Source organism: Opisthocomus hoazin, chromosome 13, assembly GCF_030867145.1.
Source record: "Opisthocomus hoazin isolate bOpiHoa1 chromosome 13, bOpiHoa1.hap1, whole genome shotgun sequence".
In the NCBI taxonomy this organism is placed as follows: domain Eukaryota; kingdom Metazoa; phylum Chordata; class Aves; order Opisthocomiformes; family Opisthocomidae; genus Opisthocomus; species Opisthocomus hoazin.
In genome coordinates this window covers 27886215-27901422 of record NC_134426.1, presented here as the reverse complement: position 1 = coordinate 27901422, position 15208 = coordinate 27886215, and the positions used below count along the sequence as shown (strand labels likewise).

The following is a 15208-nucleotide window of genomic DNA, read 5'->3' as shown; positions in this document are numbered from 1 at the left end:
ATCCATGCCGTCATGAGGAAGAGAAAGCATCACGCACGAGGTATTTGAATATTACCTTTATTGTGCACACATATTAAATTGTGTCCTTTTAGAAAATAAGCAAAATTAGACTGCAAGGAGAATTACACCTCTGCTCATTTCTGTTTGTTTTCTAAGCAGCCATGTCAGATCACAGGACAGCCGCTCCGACAGGCTCTAAGATCAGAAGAATCAACTGCTTCTCGCAAGCGATAAAATGATTTGCTACAGCCCTGCTAATCCAGCGTGGCTCTTCGGAGATCGGTGAGTGGGCTCGGCCTCACAGCGAAGGAGCAGAACACGGTCCGTAGCATCTCGCATTTGGAATGAGTGGAATCGAGTGGACGCTATTTCACTGCATGGCTTCCGCTGAAGCGGTGTCACAGACCGTTAGGTTTAGCATTAATCAGTGGTAAATTTTCTCCAGCTACTGTTTTCTTTTCTCTGTCCTTTTCTTGATGACGATACTCCTTTGAACGTGGCCGCAATGCATCAGGTGAGCTGCCAGTAAGTGGGAAGCCCTTCTTACAGACAGACAGACGGCACAGGGGCTCCTGATTTTCCTCTGCCTGCCTTCGTGCTTTAATCACCCTGCCGAGGCGCAGGCCTCCCCGACGCGTGCCCACGCTCGGCCGCGCTCCGAGGCTGGGCACGGGGCTGCGCAGCCCGGCCGCAGCTCCGCGGCAGCCATCGGCGTTGCCTGTCACCGCTGCTGGCGAGCGACAACCAGAGAGCACCGACGACCACGGCGACCGTAAGGTGTTTTATACTTTGCGAGGATGCAAGGAGCACCCGTGTGAGGCCAAAATCGCAGCCAGAGGAAATTCAGCACCTGCTCTCGCGGGTGCCTTCGACGGCAAGCTGTTGCCTTGGACTTGAGTGCATGAGAATTGCCACGTGATGCCACTTTGCCAGCACTGTGGGGTCGTAGCAGAGGCAAACACAGCCCCCCCACACCTTTACAAGAGGAAGAGTGGAAGGGCAGGGGACAGGGCAGCAGGCGCTGAGCAATGCTGGCCGTTGGAGCAAGAGTAACCACCGCTGCCTTGCTGAAAGGGCAGACAATTGGCAGATGCGCTCAGCAAAGCTTGGCAGAGCTCTCTGCCCGCTCAGGGTGCGCGAGCTGGAGAAGCACAGCACGGTCACACAGCGCTCAGGGGCAAACGAGGTCGCTGGAAAGTCCCCAGGACCACGGCTGCGCCAGCATGGTGACCTCCACGGCCCTGCTGAACACCAAACCGGGCGCATCTCTGCCCACGGGGCCGCAGACCTCGTGTGCACGGACCATCTCCAGCAGCACCGAGCGCTCATCGCTTCCCACAAAGCCTTCACGAGTTTCCCTGGGTGAAACTGGAGCAGCGTGTCAGGAGATGGGTCCTTCGACAGGGAGCAGCTCCGCTGCCGGGCTCCGTCTGCTGGGACTGCGTGAAATCCGGGTGCCCGGGAGGCTAAAGAAGCCCAGCACACGGCAGCATCTCTCGCTCCCGCGGCGCGGCTGCCTGGTGCATCACAAATCAGGTTGAGGAGCTCTTCCTGGCGCACGGAGGCAGAGGGAGGGAGAAGCTGCACCGCAGATGAGCAGGACGCAGTGGGGTTCTCTGCGGAGGGAGCCCGGCACCGTGTGCCAGCCTTGGGACAACCGCTAGCCTTTGGCTCTGAGGCCGATGCTGCTTTACCACTCAGTACCTCGCCTGTGATGATTTTAGAGCAGGAAAGTCACACGGAGTGGAAAAATTGGCCAAAGTGGATCTTCAGAACCATGCGCTGGGTCCCCGGCAGCGGCGCTGAACGGCCCCGAAAAGTCGCACCCTCCTGGGAGCCCCTCAGCTCCCTCGGGAGACCCAACGCGCCCGAGCCAGCTCCTCGCAGAGCGGCTGCTCCGGCCGCGTCTCACGCCTGGAGGAAACCAGAGACTGAAGGGCCCGTGGGAGTTTTAGGGACAAGAACAGCTATTTTGTGCATGCTCTCTGCTATATATAGAGTCTGGCAAGTACACAGGGCTGGAACATGTTGCTTTTGTTGCTAAAAACATCATTTGGAAAGCCCATTTTAGGCAACGGCTGCTGTCTGATGCCAGATACACTAACCAGGTGCTGCAGACCCGTGCTTTGTCCTGGCACGGACGTAAGAAAAGCTATGGTAACTGAAGCACGCGCTGCTAGAGCTGTTGGGTTCCCTGGGAGCTTCAGAGCTGCTTCCTACTAAGGAGCTTTGCCCTCCTGGGGGAAGCCTGCAAATCTAATTACGTGCTGCGTGTCGGAGCGGCCGGTGAAGACCTCAGGTGGCACCGGCTCAGTTTCAGATCCCATCCCATGAACTGCAGGACCGTCAAGACTTCAGCTGAGCCCTGCCTGCCCCTCGCCGGCTGATCTCTGGGACAGAAAGGCACTTTGCCACAGATAATTAGTCCACATTTCAAAGCACTTCAAAGCGGGGCCGGGGTGGAGGGAAGTCGGCCGTCTGGCAAACGGCAGCGACAGAACTGGCAGCAACCTGGGAAGGCGACGCTACGAAGCAGCGCTGGAGCGGGCGGGAGGGCTGAGCGGCCCGCGGGCATCACACCGTGTGATTCGCATCTTTCTGCTGTGATTTCTAAGCTACCGCTGTCACGGCGATCCCGGGCGAGCGGGCAACTCACAGGCGGGGCTGCGGCGCGCCGGCCAGCTTCCTCTCCTGGAGGATGCTCCCAAAGAGCCGGGCTGCTGCCATGGCACAGCCCCAGTGGATGGTGATCCCGAAGCCGCCGTGGCCGTAGTTGTGTATCACCTGGGGAGGAGAGAAGGGATCAGCGCTGGGAAAGCCACGCCGGTGGCTGGGAATGCCCTCGGCGTCTTCAGAGAGACCCTTCGACGCGGGAGCTGCTGGCGCACAGCTCGGCGACCCGCTGCTCCTTCCCTCCCTCCGGAGAGGTGGGAGCAGCCCTGCGCGGTCCCGCTCCGCAGCCGCTGCTCCACTGCCCCGAATCGCGGGGGTACATCCTACCCCGCGTCTGCTCCGGCCAGGGCACCTTGCTCCGCTCCAGCGGGAGCCCTGATGCGTGGCTGGGGTCACAGAATCCCAGAATCCCAGCATGGCAGGGTTGGCAGGGACCTCTGTGGGTCACCCAGTCCCACCCCCTGCCCAAGCAGGGTCACCCAGAGCAGGCTGCACAGCACCGCGGCCAGGCGGGGCTGGAATATCTCCAGAGAAGGAGACTCCACAGCCTCCCTGGGCAGCCTGGGCCAGAGCTCTGTCACCCTCAGAGGGAAGAAGTTCTTCCTCGGGTTCAGCTGGAGCTTCCTCTGCTTCAGTTTGTGCCCGTTGCCCCTTGTCCTGTCGCTGGGCACCACTGGAAAGAGTCTGGCCCCGTCCTCCTGACCCCCACCCTGCAGATATTTAGAGGCATTTCTAAGGTCCTCTCGCAGCCTTCTCTTCTCCAGGCTGAACAAGCCCAGCTCCCTCAGCCTCTCCTCATAGCAGAGATGCTCCAGTCCCCTCCTCATCCTCACAGCCCTCCGCTGGACTCTCTCCAGTAGCTCCTCATCTTTCTTGAACTGGGGACCCCAGCACTGGACACAGCACTGCAGATGGGGCCTCACCAGGGCAGAGCAGAGGGGGAGGAGAACCTCCCTTGTCCTGCTGCCCACACTCCTCCTCATGCATCCCGGGATCCCATTTGCCTTCTCTCCCGCACCAAGGCAGTGCGGGTACCCCGTGCTGGTAAGGGAACAGAGCGATCTGGAAATTAATTCAAACACAGCCTTGCTTTCAACCGTGCTCTGGGCTTTGCCTAAACACACCGTTTTCCTTCCAAGACTCTCCAGCTAAAAATTGAATATGTTTTCATTAATTTTAACGACATTTCGCAGTTGCCATCCCCTCTGGAGCTTTGATCTCTTCTTCCAAGCTGTACAGAGGCACGCGCACGCGGCCGAAGCCAGGATTGCCTGGGGAGGTTTGACACAGCTTTACCTGCACAGAGGCAGCTGAATTTTCCAAAGCCCCACGGCAGCTCCAGCCCCGCCGCGTCCCTCTGTGCCTTCACCCCGCTTCGTGTGGTGCTGCTGCCAACGGGATCCTGGGGTGCATCAAGAAGAGTGTGGGCAGCAGGTCGAGGGAGGTTCTCCTTCCCCTCTACACTGCCCTGGTGAGGCCTCATCTGGAGTACTGTGTCCAGTTCTGGGCTCCCCAGTTCAAGAAAGATGAAGAGCTACTGGAGAGAGTCCAGCAGAGGGCTACAAGGATGGTGAGGGGACTGGAGCATCTCCCCTACGAGGAGAGGTTGAGGGAACTGGGCTTGTTCAGCCTGAAGAAGAGAAGGCTGCGAGGGGACCTTATAAATGCCTACAAATATCTGAAGGGTGGGTGTCAGGAGGATGGGGCCAAGCTCTTTTCAGTGGTGCCCAGCGACAGGACAAGGGGCAATGGGCACAAACTGAGGCACAGGAAGTTCCATCTGAACATGAGGAAGAACTTCTTCCCTCTGAGGGTGACGGAGCACTGGCCCAGGCTGCCCAGGGAGGCTGTGGAGTCTCCTTCTCTGGAGATATTCAAGACCCGCCTGGACAAGGTCCTGTGCAGCCTGCTGTAGGTGACCCTGCTTCGGCAGGAGGGTTGGACTGGGTGACCCACAGAGGTCCCTTCCAACCCCTACTATTCTGTGATTCTGTGATTCTGTGATTCAGGCTGGGAGCAGTCCTGGTGTCCATGCCGGAGGCCCCGAGCAGTGCGTTAAAAAACTGTGTGTTGGGTTTTATCAAACGGAGACGCGAAGCTCACGTGGATGAGGGCTGTACGCTAACGGGCTCCCGGCAGAGAACCGCACGGCTTCAGATGCTGACACCGAAACAGGGTTCCCGTGGGCCTCGCCTGGTTCTGGAGCAGCACGGCCCATGCCAGAGTTTTTCTCCCAGATGGGCTTTTCGGTGTCTGTTGAGGACTAAGCTCCAGCAGCAGGTTTGCCTTTAGCAGGAGCGCTCCCTGCCCACCATCCCCAGAAAATCCCCCAAAACTTAGCATCTTTGACACTTCTCCCCGACACCGGGCTGAAACCGGCTCAAGGATTCACGTGATCAGAGGGGAGACGCAGGGAGCAAGGAGAGCGTGGGACAGGGGAGCTGCAGAGCCCCAGCGTCAGCCGGGCATTGGTGCTGCCCTGCCGAGGTGGCAGCGACCGATGCCCAATTAGCGCGGTGGTTAACGGGGGGCTGTGCACGGTACCTCTGCCTGGAGATGCCCGTGGCGGAGGGTCTCCCGCTCCAAGCGAACCCAGGGCCGTGCTGGTCTCAAGCCGCTCCACTCCTGCACGATCTTCGCTTTCTGAAAGCAAAAGCGTGTCAGCACCCCCACAGCCACGATTTCACCATCTGCTGTCACGCAGAGGGCGTATTTTTCTGCTTCTTAGGGCCCCCACAACTGCACTCGACTTGCCACATCTTGTAATGACAACGCTAAAAATGTCTTGGTTAGCCTCTTTTTGTAGAGAGATGACAAGCATCGCTTAGCCAGCCCCATATTGTCATCCCCTGTGAATATTTCACTGTATTTCACCAGATCTCGAAGCTCTGAGGGTTTATGGGTTGAATGAGCTTGCGCTAACTCATGGTAAGGCAGCAGCATGGAGCGATCCGTGAGACCAGGGCTCTCGCAACGAGCGGGGACAGAGGCTCGCCCATCCCCGCCGCCACACGGGCGCCTGCCACGCTGCCAGGGGCGATGGGCTGAACAGTTTCAGACCCCAGCCCGCACATGGGCTGTGCCAAAGCCCCTCGCTGCCTGGCAGCCCAGAGCGCACCGGCAGCGGCAGCATGGACGCGAACCGGCCCCACCGCACGCCAGCCTTTCTCCAACGCGGCAGCGCCGAGAGGCAGCGGGGGGACCAAGGGCTGGGGCCTCCCAACGCTTTTGTTCTCACTTTTTTACCAGCTCTACGACAAATTACTTTTTCCGACAAGCCCTGTCTCAAAAGCAATGCCCGCAGACGCTGCCTGTCGATGCGCCCGGCGCCCGCAGCCCGAGGTGTGCGTGACGAACGCGGCCGGGTGCGCACCAACACCGAGCCGTGCCCCCCGCCACGGTTCACCCCTCGCCGAGCACCCCGTGCTGCTGCGGGGTGCACGCCAAAAGCCCGGGGTTACCCTGCGTGCCCACTTCACCCGACGCCGGCGTGGTTCTGGGCGCGGTGGCCTGCACTGCGTGCGCAACGCTCGCTTTGCAGAAACCCCTCCAGCTCTCCCGGCCTGCCGACGGCTCACGCGCAGGTTCGGATTTTGTGGTTTGGCCTCGGCGCCCGTCCCCGTGGCCTCAGCGGTGCCCGAGCACCCGGCTCTCCACGCCCTCCCCTCCCTCCCCAGCTCCCGGCGGCGGGCGGCGGGTCGGGGTCCCCACCTGCAGAGCAGGGAGCAGCCTGCAGCACCCCTCCCAGATGGTTTTGTGGTCCTGGGCGCTGTTTTCTTCGCTCCAGTTGCCGTGCTGATAGATCCCTCCCAGGACCGTGAACTCGCTCCTGCACCAAAAGCCAAAAGAGAGGGATGGCGGTGGGTGTCCCCCGCCGCCCGTCACCGGGCCGTCACGCGGAGGGGCTCTGCCTGCGGGTGATGCACGGATCCTGCTACCCCCCGAGCCCGCAGCATCTTCCTGACGGAGAAACTCTCAGGCCAAGCAGGCGAGAGAGCGGTGCCTGCAGGTCTGCGCGCGAGCGAGCCGTTCGTTGAACACGATGGGCAAACCAAACAGCCAAAATCCTCTTCTGTCGACCGGATCTGCTCCTGCCTGGCTGGGGAAGAGCTGGAGGGACGGGACGCCTGCAGCGGGGAACGCCACGGCAGACGTGGCTGCTGCTGCCGCCCCGCAGCTCCTGAGGATTAACGGAGGAGAGTGAGGAGGCTGGGGGGAGCTGGGGGTCTCTGTACCTGCTGCGCCCTTCCAAAACCTTGCTTGAGCCCCGGGAAGCGCAAAGACCGAAGGGCAGCCCCCGGGGCCGAGCACGCAGCGTTCGAGTTACAGCTTAACAACCCCTCTCTGCTGCCGAGGCGGGGTAGATGGCCGCTCGCAGGAGGAAGCAGAGGCAGGACGAGCAGCAGACAGGTATTTATTTATCCTGCAGTTTAGCTCGCTGGGTGCACGTGTGCGCTGCCGTCTCAGACAGATCCCACCTCCCCTAAGCAAGCTGCTGGTGGGACGCAGGTGGAAGGAGCAAGACAAGTGCTGCGAGCCGGGCTCTGCCCGGGCAGAGCCACTGCCCCTCTAGAGATGGTGCTTTTGGGGCCAGGAGCTGGTTTTGGCCCTTCTCACCCCTTCGGGGACACAGGAACAGGGTTCTCCCCTGGGATCCCTCCTCGGTTCCTGCAGGGAGCTGGCAGGGAGCCCGGTGTGGGATGCCCTCGGGAGATGTCTCACCAACAGCCGTGGGAGATGCACCCGTGCCGGGGCTCAGGGTAAACGTGCGGGGAAGGCTGAGCTTCTTAGGGTGGGCTTTTGTTAAAGTAAAAAGGATTCCTGCCACTGGTTTTAAAGGGAGCATGGATCAGAACAGAAGAGCCTTTCCCCCTGAGGAGCTGCTGTACAGCAGTTTTGTCAACATTGCTAACAAAAGCACTGGGTATAAATGTGAAAACAAAAGATCTCTCCCCAGATATTTGCCCAACGGTCAGTGTTTGGCTCTTTTGAGGATGCTTTGCTTCAGTGGAGTTTATTCCTTGGAAGAGGACAGGGCTGGAGACATGGAAGCCCCATGGCACTGACTGATCCGGGAGCCCCGGAGCAGCCCGGACCCCCCTCACGTCCCAGCGCCGAGCTGGGGTCCGCGCAGGGAGCTCCCGCGCCCGTACCGGTCTCTGACAGCAGAGCACGGCTAAGGGCAGCCAGACCCTGCCTGGCCCGCGGTCACCTACCCCGGTATGACGTACGGCGAGTTGTAGATACCAGAGTCGATGTCATGAGTGACGATGAAATGCTTCACCCACGGGGCCAGGACCTGGGAGACGAAGGGGAGAGGGGTCAGGGAGAGCGGGCGAGCAGGGTGCCCGGCTCGGGGGGCAGCGGGGGGACGCGGGCAGCTTGGTGAGCACGGCCACGGGGTCTGCGCCTGGTGCCCTCCCGCTGCTCAGGCTCGCTGTCCCCGCGCTTCGCTGCTGCCCTGGGAAGGCAGGGAGATGGATGGGAGGCAGGCAGGTGCAGGAGCTTCCTACCTGCCGTGAGCCTGTGTTTCCCCAAAGAATCATCCTCTCTCCCAGGGGTTTTATGTCTTTTTATATTGGCATCATGGCTCTGGCCTCCCGCACCTTCCCCCGCTGAAGAAAGGGGCTGGAGGCTCGGGGCATCCCCGCGTTGGAACCAGGAACGGGATCCAGGTTTTCTGCTCTGCCCTCCACGCACGTGTGGGTTTTACAGGACCCGAGCCCAGCGTGGGTCCAGCCCGCAAGCCCGGGATTTGCCCCAGAGGCCGCAGCTACACCTCACGGTGAACAAACGGCCGTGCTGGAAAAAAGAGGGGGCACACAAGCCCTGCACCCATCTCACCTTGATGACCTGCCCCCGGCCGGGCTGTAGCTGCGGGTCGGGCTGCAGCTCCCCAGCACGCACCCCGGTGCAGTTTATCACCACGTCCACGCCCTGGGCAAACATCTACCGAGAGACAGACGCGGCGCGGTGAGCGGCACGCGCAGCGATGCTGCCCACGGGGGCACGAGATGCCCGCACCGAACCCGAGCCGAGCACTCGGTCCAGGGGTCTGCTAATGAATAAACCACCGGGGCCGCATCCCGGGCACAGCCTGCCCGGCACGGCTCCCGCTGAGACCCCACGTGTGTGGGCGAGGAGCGTGTTTGCAGTTTAAGGGGACCCCAGGCTGCCAATGCTTGGCTGCTCTTCGCTCAGCGCTGCCCAGACGCGCTACCCCATCCGCTCCCAGCCCTCTCCTGATGCCCAACAGCCTTTTCCTGGGAGAATTTCTTTCCCAGATCTCGGCACGCTCTTGCCCCTGGGCCATCACTCAGAATCGCAGAGTGGAATCCCAGAATGGTGGAATCGTGAAGGTTGGAAAAGATCGCTAAGATCGCTCGCGCCAAGGGACGTCCCGGAGCAGCACGTGCCTGCCGGGGGCTGCTTCTCCCCGCCGGGACACGGCCATGCCTGCTGGCCCGGCTCGACGTCGCCACTCACCTCCTGGAAAGATTCAACCTTCCTGTGGAAAAACTTCACTCCTCTCTCCGTTAACCTGGGAAGAACGAGTTCATTTGTTACCACCAAATGAGAAGCAAATGTACCGTTCAAATTAGCGCCTGTACTTGATACCCAGAGTGGGTACGGCTTCCTGCTCCTTGCAATCAACAGCCGTGGTCTTCTCGGTGGTTCCTGACCGTCTCCAGGCGTCCGCTCGTTTCCCTAACGGCGCAGAGAACCGAGGGCGATCGGTCCTGCGAGCCCAGGCTTTCCGCCGCGCGCCGGGCACCCGCTCCACGGCAGAAACGGCAGGAACAAAACCGGGCCCCAAAGACTCCCGTAGCCAAGAGCCGCAAAGTGCTCAGATGCAGCTCCACTGCTTCAACTTTTATCATGCAAAAATACACTCGTTGGGCGAACTGTTAAAGCGGGGAGTCTCTCACCCCCACTGGGGCAGCGAGCTGGAATTCCAGACCCTTTTTCCCCGCTTCCCCGGGACGTGTCCCTGCCTCCTCTCTCCTTCGGCTCACCCCAGCGTGCCCTCGCCCCTGCGCTGTTGTTGCTGGGAGCAGGGGACAATGCTCAGGTCCCCTGTGGAGGATGCTGAGGTCCCCCATGGAGGATGCTCAGGTCCCTCATGGAGGATGCTGAGGTCCCCCATGGAGGATGCTGAGGTCCCTCGTGGAGGATGCTGAGGTCCCCCATGGAGGATGCTGAGGTCCCTTGTGGAGGATGCTGAGGTCCCCCGTGGAGGATGCTCAGGTCCCTCATGGAGGATGCTCAGGTCCCCAATGGAGGATGCTCAGGTCCCCCGTGGAGGATGCTGAGATCCCCTGTGGAGGATGCTCAGGTCCCCCATGGAGGATGCTGAGGTCCCCCGTGGAGGATGCTGAGGTCCCCTGTGGAGGATGCTCAGGTCCCCCGTGGAGGATGCTGAGGTCCCCGATGGAGGATGCTCAGGTCCCCCATGGAGGATGCTCAGGTCCCCCATGGAGGATGCTGAGGTCCCCCGTGGAGGATGCTCAGGTCCCTCATGGAGGATGCTCAGGTCCCCCGTGGAGGATGCTGAGGTCCCCCATGGAGGATGCTCAGGTCCCTCATGGAGGATGCTCAGGTCCCCCATGGAGGATGCTGAGGTCCCCCGTGGAGGATGCTGAGGTCCCCTGTGGAGGATGCTCAGGTCCCCCGTGGAGGATGCTGAGGTCCCCGATGGAGGATGCTCAGGTCCCCCATGGAGGATGCTCAGGTCCCCCATGGAGGATGCTGAGGTCCCCCGTGGAGGATGCTCAGGTCCCTCATGGAGGATGCTCAGGTCCCCCGTGGAGGATGCTGAGGTCCCCCATGGAGGATGCTCAGGTCCCTCATGGAGGATGCTCAGGTCCCCCATGGAGGATGCTGAGGTCCCCTGTGGGCGCTCCCATGCAGAAGCCACCAGCACCAGCACTTCCAAGCCAATCAGGTCAGAGTACAGCAGGACTCAGCCCGGAGCCAGCACCGCCTAAACTCAGCCACCAGCTCGGCTTGACAGAAGGACCCGGGGCAACGCCTGACGTGCAGGGTGAAGATCCACGCCTGCCTGCCACGTTCTGCCAGCCGGGGAGACCCGCAGAGCCCTGGCCCCAGCCCCCGCGCCAGCTCCGCACTCACCTGTTGGTGAGCCACGGCAGGTAGCTCCTGCCCTCCAGCATCAGCGCCGTGTTGAACCAGCCGTAGCTGAAACCAGACAAGGAGGGGAGGCCATGAGGACCCACCGCAGCTTTACACGAGCAGCCGCCTCCTGCCCCCGCGCTCCCGATGCCGCTGGGACCCCGATTCCCCCCTGCACAACTAGTGCATGAGTTTTCCCCTCTGTTTACAGCATAAACCACCTTCTGCTGATTTTCTTCCCCCAGTTTGGCAATATCTGGTGAGGTGAGGTTTGGGCTGGAATGGTTTATATGCTGGGCTGCCACTTTTTTGGCTTGTTTGAGGTGTCCCCACGTATTTTAAGGGAAGCAGCCGTCACGAAGCAAGGCCAGCTGTTTCTCGTCCTCGCTGCCCCTGGACAGGGAGGTGCCTGGGGACATCCAGCCACACCTGCCCTGCCTGGGGGAAAGCACGTCCGCAACCCTCTGGAAAACGGACTGAAAAATACCTGTAACCAGGGAAGAGTTCAAGCTCTTTCGGTGTCAAGTTCCTGAATCCCAGGACAATGTTCTTCCAAGACGGGTCCTGCGGTAAGGGAAAAGGTCCGAGCTCATTAGAGAACCCGAATCGGCATAACGAACGCACCGTGCCCCCGTGGGACAGAAGCCACGGGGGGACACGTCCCACCCCGAAGGAGCCAGAGGCTCTGCCAGCTCCCGCCCTCGGAGGGCTCGGCCCTCGCTTCACACCAACGTTGCATCGAGGGCACAGAAAACACCGTGTCCCCGGCAAAACTGTCACAAGACAAACTTGGAAGGATTCGGGAGCATTCAGAGCATCGTCTGGGAAGAAGGACAACCCTGCCCGCCCCCGGGCAGCCTCCGAGCTGGAGCCCTTCCCAGCCCTGGCTGGGACTCGCTCCTTACCGGCACCGGCTGCGTAAACAGGTTGTAGCCAGAAATTAGGAAAAGTCCCATTTCCTCCGCCGCCGGAGTGCCCAGGTGCCCGAGCAGGTAATCGAACGTCTCTTTATTCCAGAGCCTGCGATGAAAACAGGAGAGCGGTGGCTCTGCCAGCCCCGCGGAGCTGTGCCGGGTGGCTCAGCCGGTGGGCACGCCGGGGGGCACGCGGCACCAGCCTCCTCCTCCTCCTCCTCCTCACTTACGTCTCCTGCAGATTGCCATGGTCGCTGAGGTAGGGCTGCCACAGGCCGGCCGCCCCGTCGCTGGTGGTGTGGGGCGTGTAGCGGTCCGCGTGGACCTCCACCTCCAGGGCCGGCACCAAGCCCTGGTACTGCTGCTGGATGCACAGGGCGGTGGAGAGGCCGATCACCCCGGCCCCGACGACGGCCACCCGCATGGCTCCGGCTCTCTGCGGGGGGAAGCGCGCCAAGGGCAGTGACGGGGACGGGGTGTAGTTTGCCACCGTGGCAGGGGAACGTTTCTCCGTTGCTCGCAGCGGCAGCCCTGGCTCTGCCCTTGGGCACGCCGTCGCCGCTGCCGAGCAGGAAAGATGCAGCTCAGCTGCCCACGGCCGTGCTCCTCCGCTTGGCAGAAAGAGCCATGGTTGCCTCGCGCCCCGCGGCAGCGCGGCACGGCCATCGGCGTGCTCCCCTCTCCGCCACCCAGCAGCCAGCACGCCGAGGGCGAGCAGCCGGGGAGAGCCGGGAGCACCCACCCGCTCGCAGCATCTCCCACGGGGACGGCGGGAGCCCTCCGTGCCCAGCACCCCAGCCCGGCTCCGGGGTGCTCCCAGTGCTCCCCAGCCCCGGGCATGGGCTGGAGATGAAAGAAGTGGGCACGGAGAAGAGAAATGGGCAGCAGCGGGTGTTTTCCAGGGCGCAATGCTGGGTGTGATGAATGCAAGGACGGCTCCTCGCGCCGCTGTTGCCCTCAGGGCTGCCTGCACGCAAGGGCTGCTGTGCCACCACCCCAAACCCTTCGCAGCCCCGGCTGGGAGGAAACGCCGACTGCAAAGAGGGTCTGGACCCCCCTCAGTCCCCCGGCTCTTCCCTCTCACCGGAGCTTTCCTGCCTCGCAGCCTGGAAAAGCCCTGTGGTCGCTGTCTGGGCAGAAAGCGGCCAAGGACCCATCCGAGGAGGGCTGGGGGCACAACGGCGTGGATCACCTCGGCCTGGGTCCCATCCCTGGAGGCCCAGCCGCCGGCGCGTGGGCAGGGGGAGGGATGCCAGCAGCACGCCGGACCTGCCTCGGGGCAGCACGAGTAAATCCTAGCCCGTAGTTTTCTCTGGATAAGGCGAAGCGCAGCATCTCCGCCGCGGAAGGCAGCCCGCAGCGGGACTGACGTTTGCTGGGATGGAGGGATGAGTCATCGGGACGGCGAAGAACCGCCGGCAGCCGGAGAGCCACACGCTGCTTCCCATCTGCTGCGGTTTTCTAACCCGCGGCCGGCAGGAACCGCGGCTGCCTCCTCGCCCCGGGCAGCCCCTGCAGCACCAGCCACGGAGGTATCTGCCTCGCCGGTCAGTAAATAACGGGAACGCACGTTCTCCATCATCTTACCCGCAGAGCGCGTGGTCCTCGGGGCAGCCACGGAGGTTTTCAGAGGCTTCGGCAGAGCCACCTTCCCAGGGCGGCTTGTTTACTGCCCAGCAAACCGCCCGCAGTGCAAGGTCTAAGTGCCCAGGGCAGCGGGATCACAGCCCGTCCCCGGGCAACGGGGCCAAAGTCTTTGCTCCGGAGCCGGGGAGGTGGAGTCCCCGTGCCGGACCCCACGGGCCGCTGGCAGCCGGCCCCGCAGTCGCTCCTCTGAAAGGAAAACGGGGTCACCACGGTTCGTGGCGAAACGCCACCATTGACATTTGTCACCATGGTGACTGCCGGCTGCCCCGACGGGTCCAGGTCGATGGGGACACGGCGATGGGACGCCCCAGCCACCGGCCTCCTCCGGGATCCGGGAAAATTGGATGCTTTGGTGTTGGTTTTCGCGTGGTGAGAGAGAAACGGCGTTGCCTCCCACCCGACAGACCCTGGGAGCTGTGCCGCCCAGCTTCCCCCCTCTCAGGGGCCAGGTGGCTTCATTTCTCATCTCTAAGCTGCCTCGCCCTTCAAAAAACCCACACCTTCAGGTCCTGGGCTGAAAAGCCAGGCTCCCGTCGGTGCGGATCCCATCACCGGGAACGGAGGCAGCCCTGGAAGCACAGGCGGTTTTACCGTGCCTGAAGCTTTTATAGCAGAGGTAAGGAGGAGAAAAGAAAGGGGAACTCGTCTCGTGCACAGCCAGGTTGCAGGCACGTCCCTGGAGTCCTGGGCCCGGGGTTTCGGCACGATCCACCGCAGGCAACGGGAACTGGGTCCCACAAAAGGCAGCGGAAAGGCGCGGGCAGGCGTGCGCCGGCCGGAGCAGAGGGATGCGGCACCCCGAGAGGTCAACAGGGACGGCCGGGAGGGTCAAGTCTCCCTGCTTTGGGGAGGGGAGGGTCCCTCGCACACATTCCCGACCCCGAGCATCGCTGTGGGCACCACCAGCAGACGGGTGTCAGAGTGATTAGAATTCTAATCTAAACTTAAAAAAAAGTGATTTAATTTCATGGGTTTTTACCCTTCAGGAGCGTGTTTTAACTGTAAAACTGTTGTTTAGGCTAGATTCAAGGGAACGTGTGTGTGTGTATATGCACAAATAAATATATTTATATCCTTTCTTTGTAAGTATAGGACGGTATGGAGAGTCCATGAAGCTCAAAAAAGTGAAGAAGTATCCTGATCGGGCCCTTTCAGGGAATTCTGCAGCAGCATCAGGTGCCCAGTCCGGCCGAAACTGAAGTTTGGAACCCAGCATCTCAAACCAGGTCGACCTTGTGCACGTGCAAAGGGGGAAATGTGGACTGAAGTCACTAAAGCAGGGCTGCTTTTCAAACGAGTTGTGCATTTCGGTATCTCACGTTCACCCATGTCCTGCTTCACCGTGTTGGAGCCCTGCTTCACCTACTGTGTTTGGCTCTGGCAGTTAAGACAAGTTAGGAGAGCTCTCCTGGTCCGCAGCTGAAGATGCGTTCTTCAAGGACATTGTGGAGCTCAGAAACTGCCGTCTCTGTGACTGACTGACGGAGATGAGGAGGGGACTGAGTGCTCCCCCAGTCAGTTTGCAGATGACACCAAGCTGGGCGGGAGCGTCGATCTGCTCGAGGGTAGGAAGGCTCTGCAGAGGGATCTGGACAGGCTGGATCGATGGGCTGAGGCCAGCTGTAGGAGGTTCAACAAGGCCAAGTGGTGGGTCCTGCACTTGGGTCACAACAACCCCACGCAACGCTCCAGGCTTGGGGAGGAGTCTGGAGAGCTGCACAGTGGAAAAGGACCTGGGGGTGCTGGTCGAAAGCTGGCTGAACAGGAGCCAGCAGCGTGCCCAGGTGGGCAAGCAGGCCAACAGCATCCTAGCTTGGATCAGCAATGGTGTGGCCAGCAGG

The 15208-nt window shown here is 61.5% G+C and overlaps 1 protein-coding gene across 1 annotated transcript; it reads right to left on the bottom strand.

Moving 5' to 3' along the window:
* Positions 1-40: 40 nt before the first annotated feature.
* On the bottom strand, positions 41-13489 carry DAO (D-amino acid oxidase). The gene is made up of 11 exons (XM_075434327.1): positions 13308-13489; positions 11951-12156; positions 11712-11826; positions 11294-11370; positions 10807-10872; positions 9160-9214; positions 8518-8622; positions 7890-7972; positions 6385-6502; positions 5218-5316; positions 41-2784 (listed from the first exon to the last, which is right to left on the bottom strand). The coding sequence occupies exons 2-11, from the start codon at positions 12142-12144 to the stop codon at positions 2653-2655; spliced, it is 1044 nt and encodes a 347-aa protein (XP_075290442.1). The 5' UTR covers positions 12145-12156; positions 13308-13489; the 3' UTR covers positions 41-2652.
* Between the last annotated feature and the right edge of the window lie 1719 nt (positions 13490-15208).

Coding starts and splice junctions, on each gene's coding strand:
- DAO (XM_075434327.1), bottom strand. CDS start 12,144: ATGCGGGTGGCCGTCGTCGGGGCCGGGGTGATCGGCCTCTCCACCGCC. Junction 8,623..9,159: donor AGGTTGAATCTTTCCAGGAG/GTGAGTGGCGAC, acceptor GTCTCTCGGTAG/ATGTTTGCCCAGGGCGTGGA. Junction 2,785..5,217: donor ACGGGCATCTCCAGGCAGAG/GTACCGTGCACA, acceptor TCTCCTCCCCAG/GTGATACACAACTACGGCCA.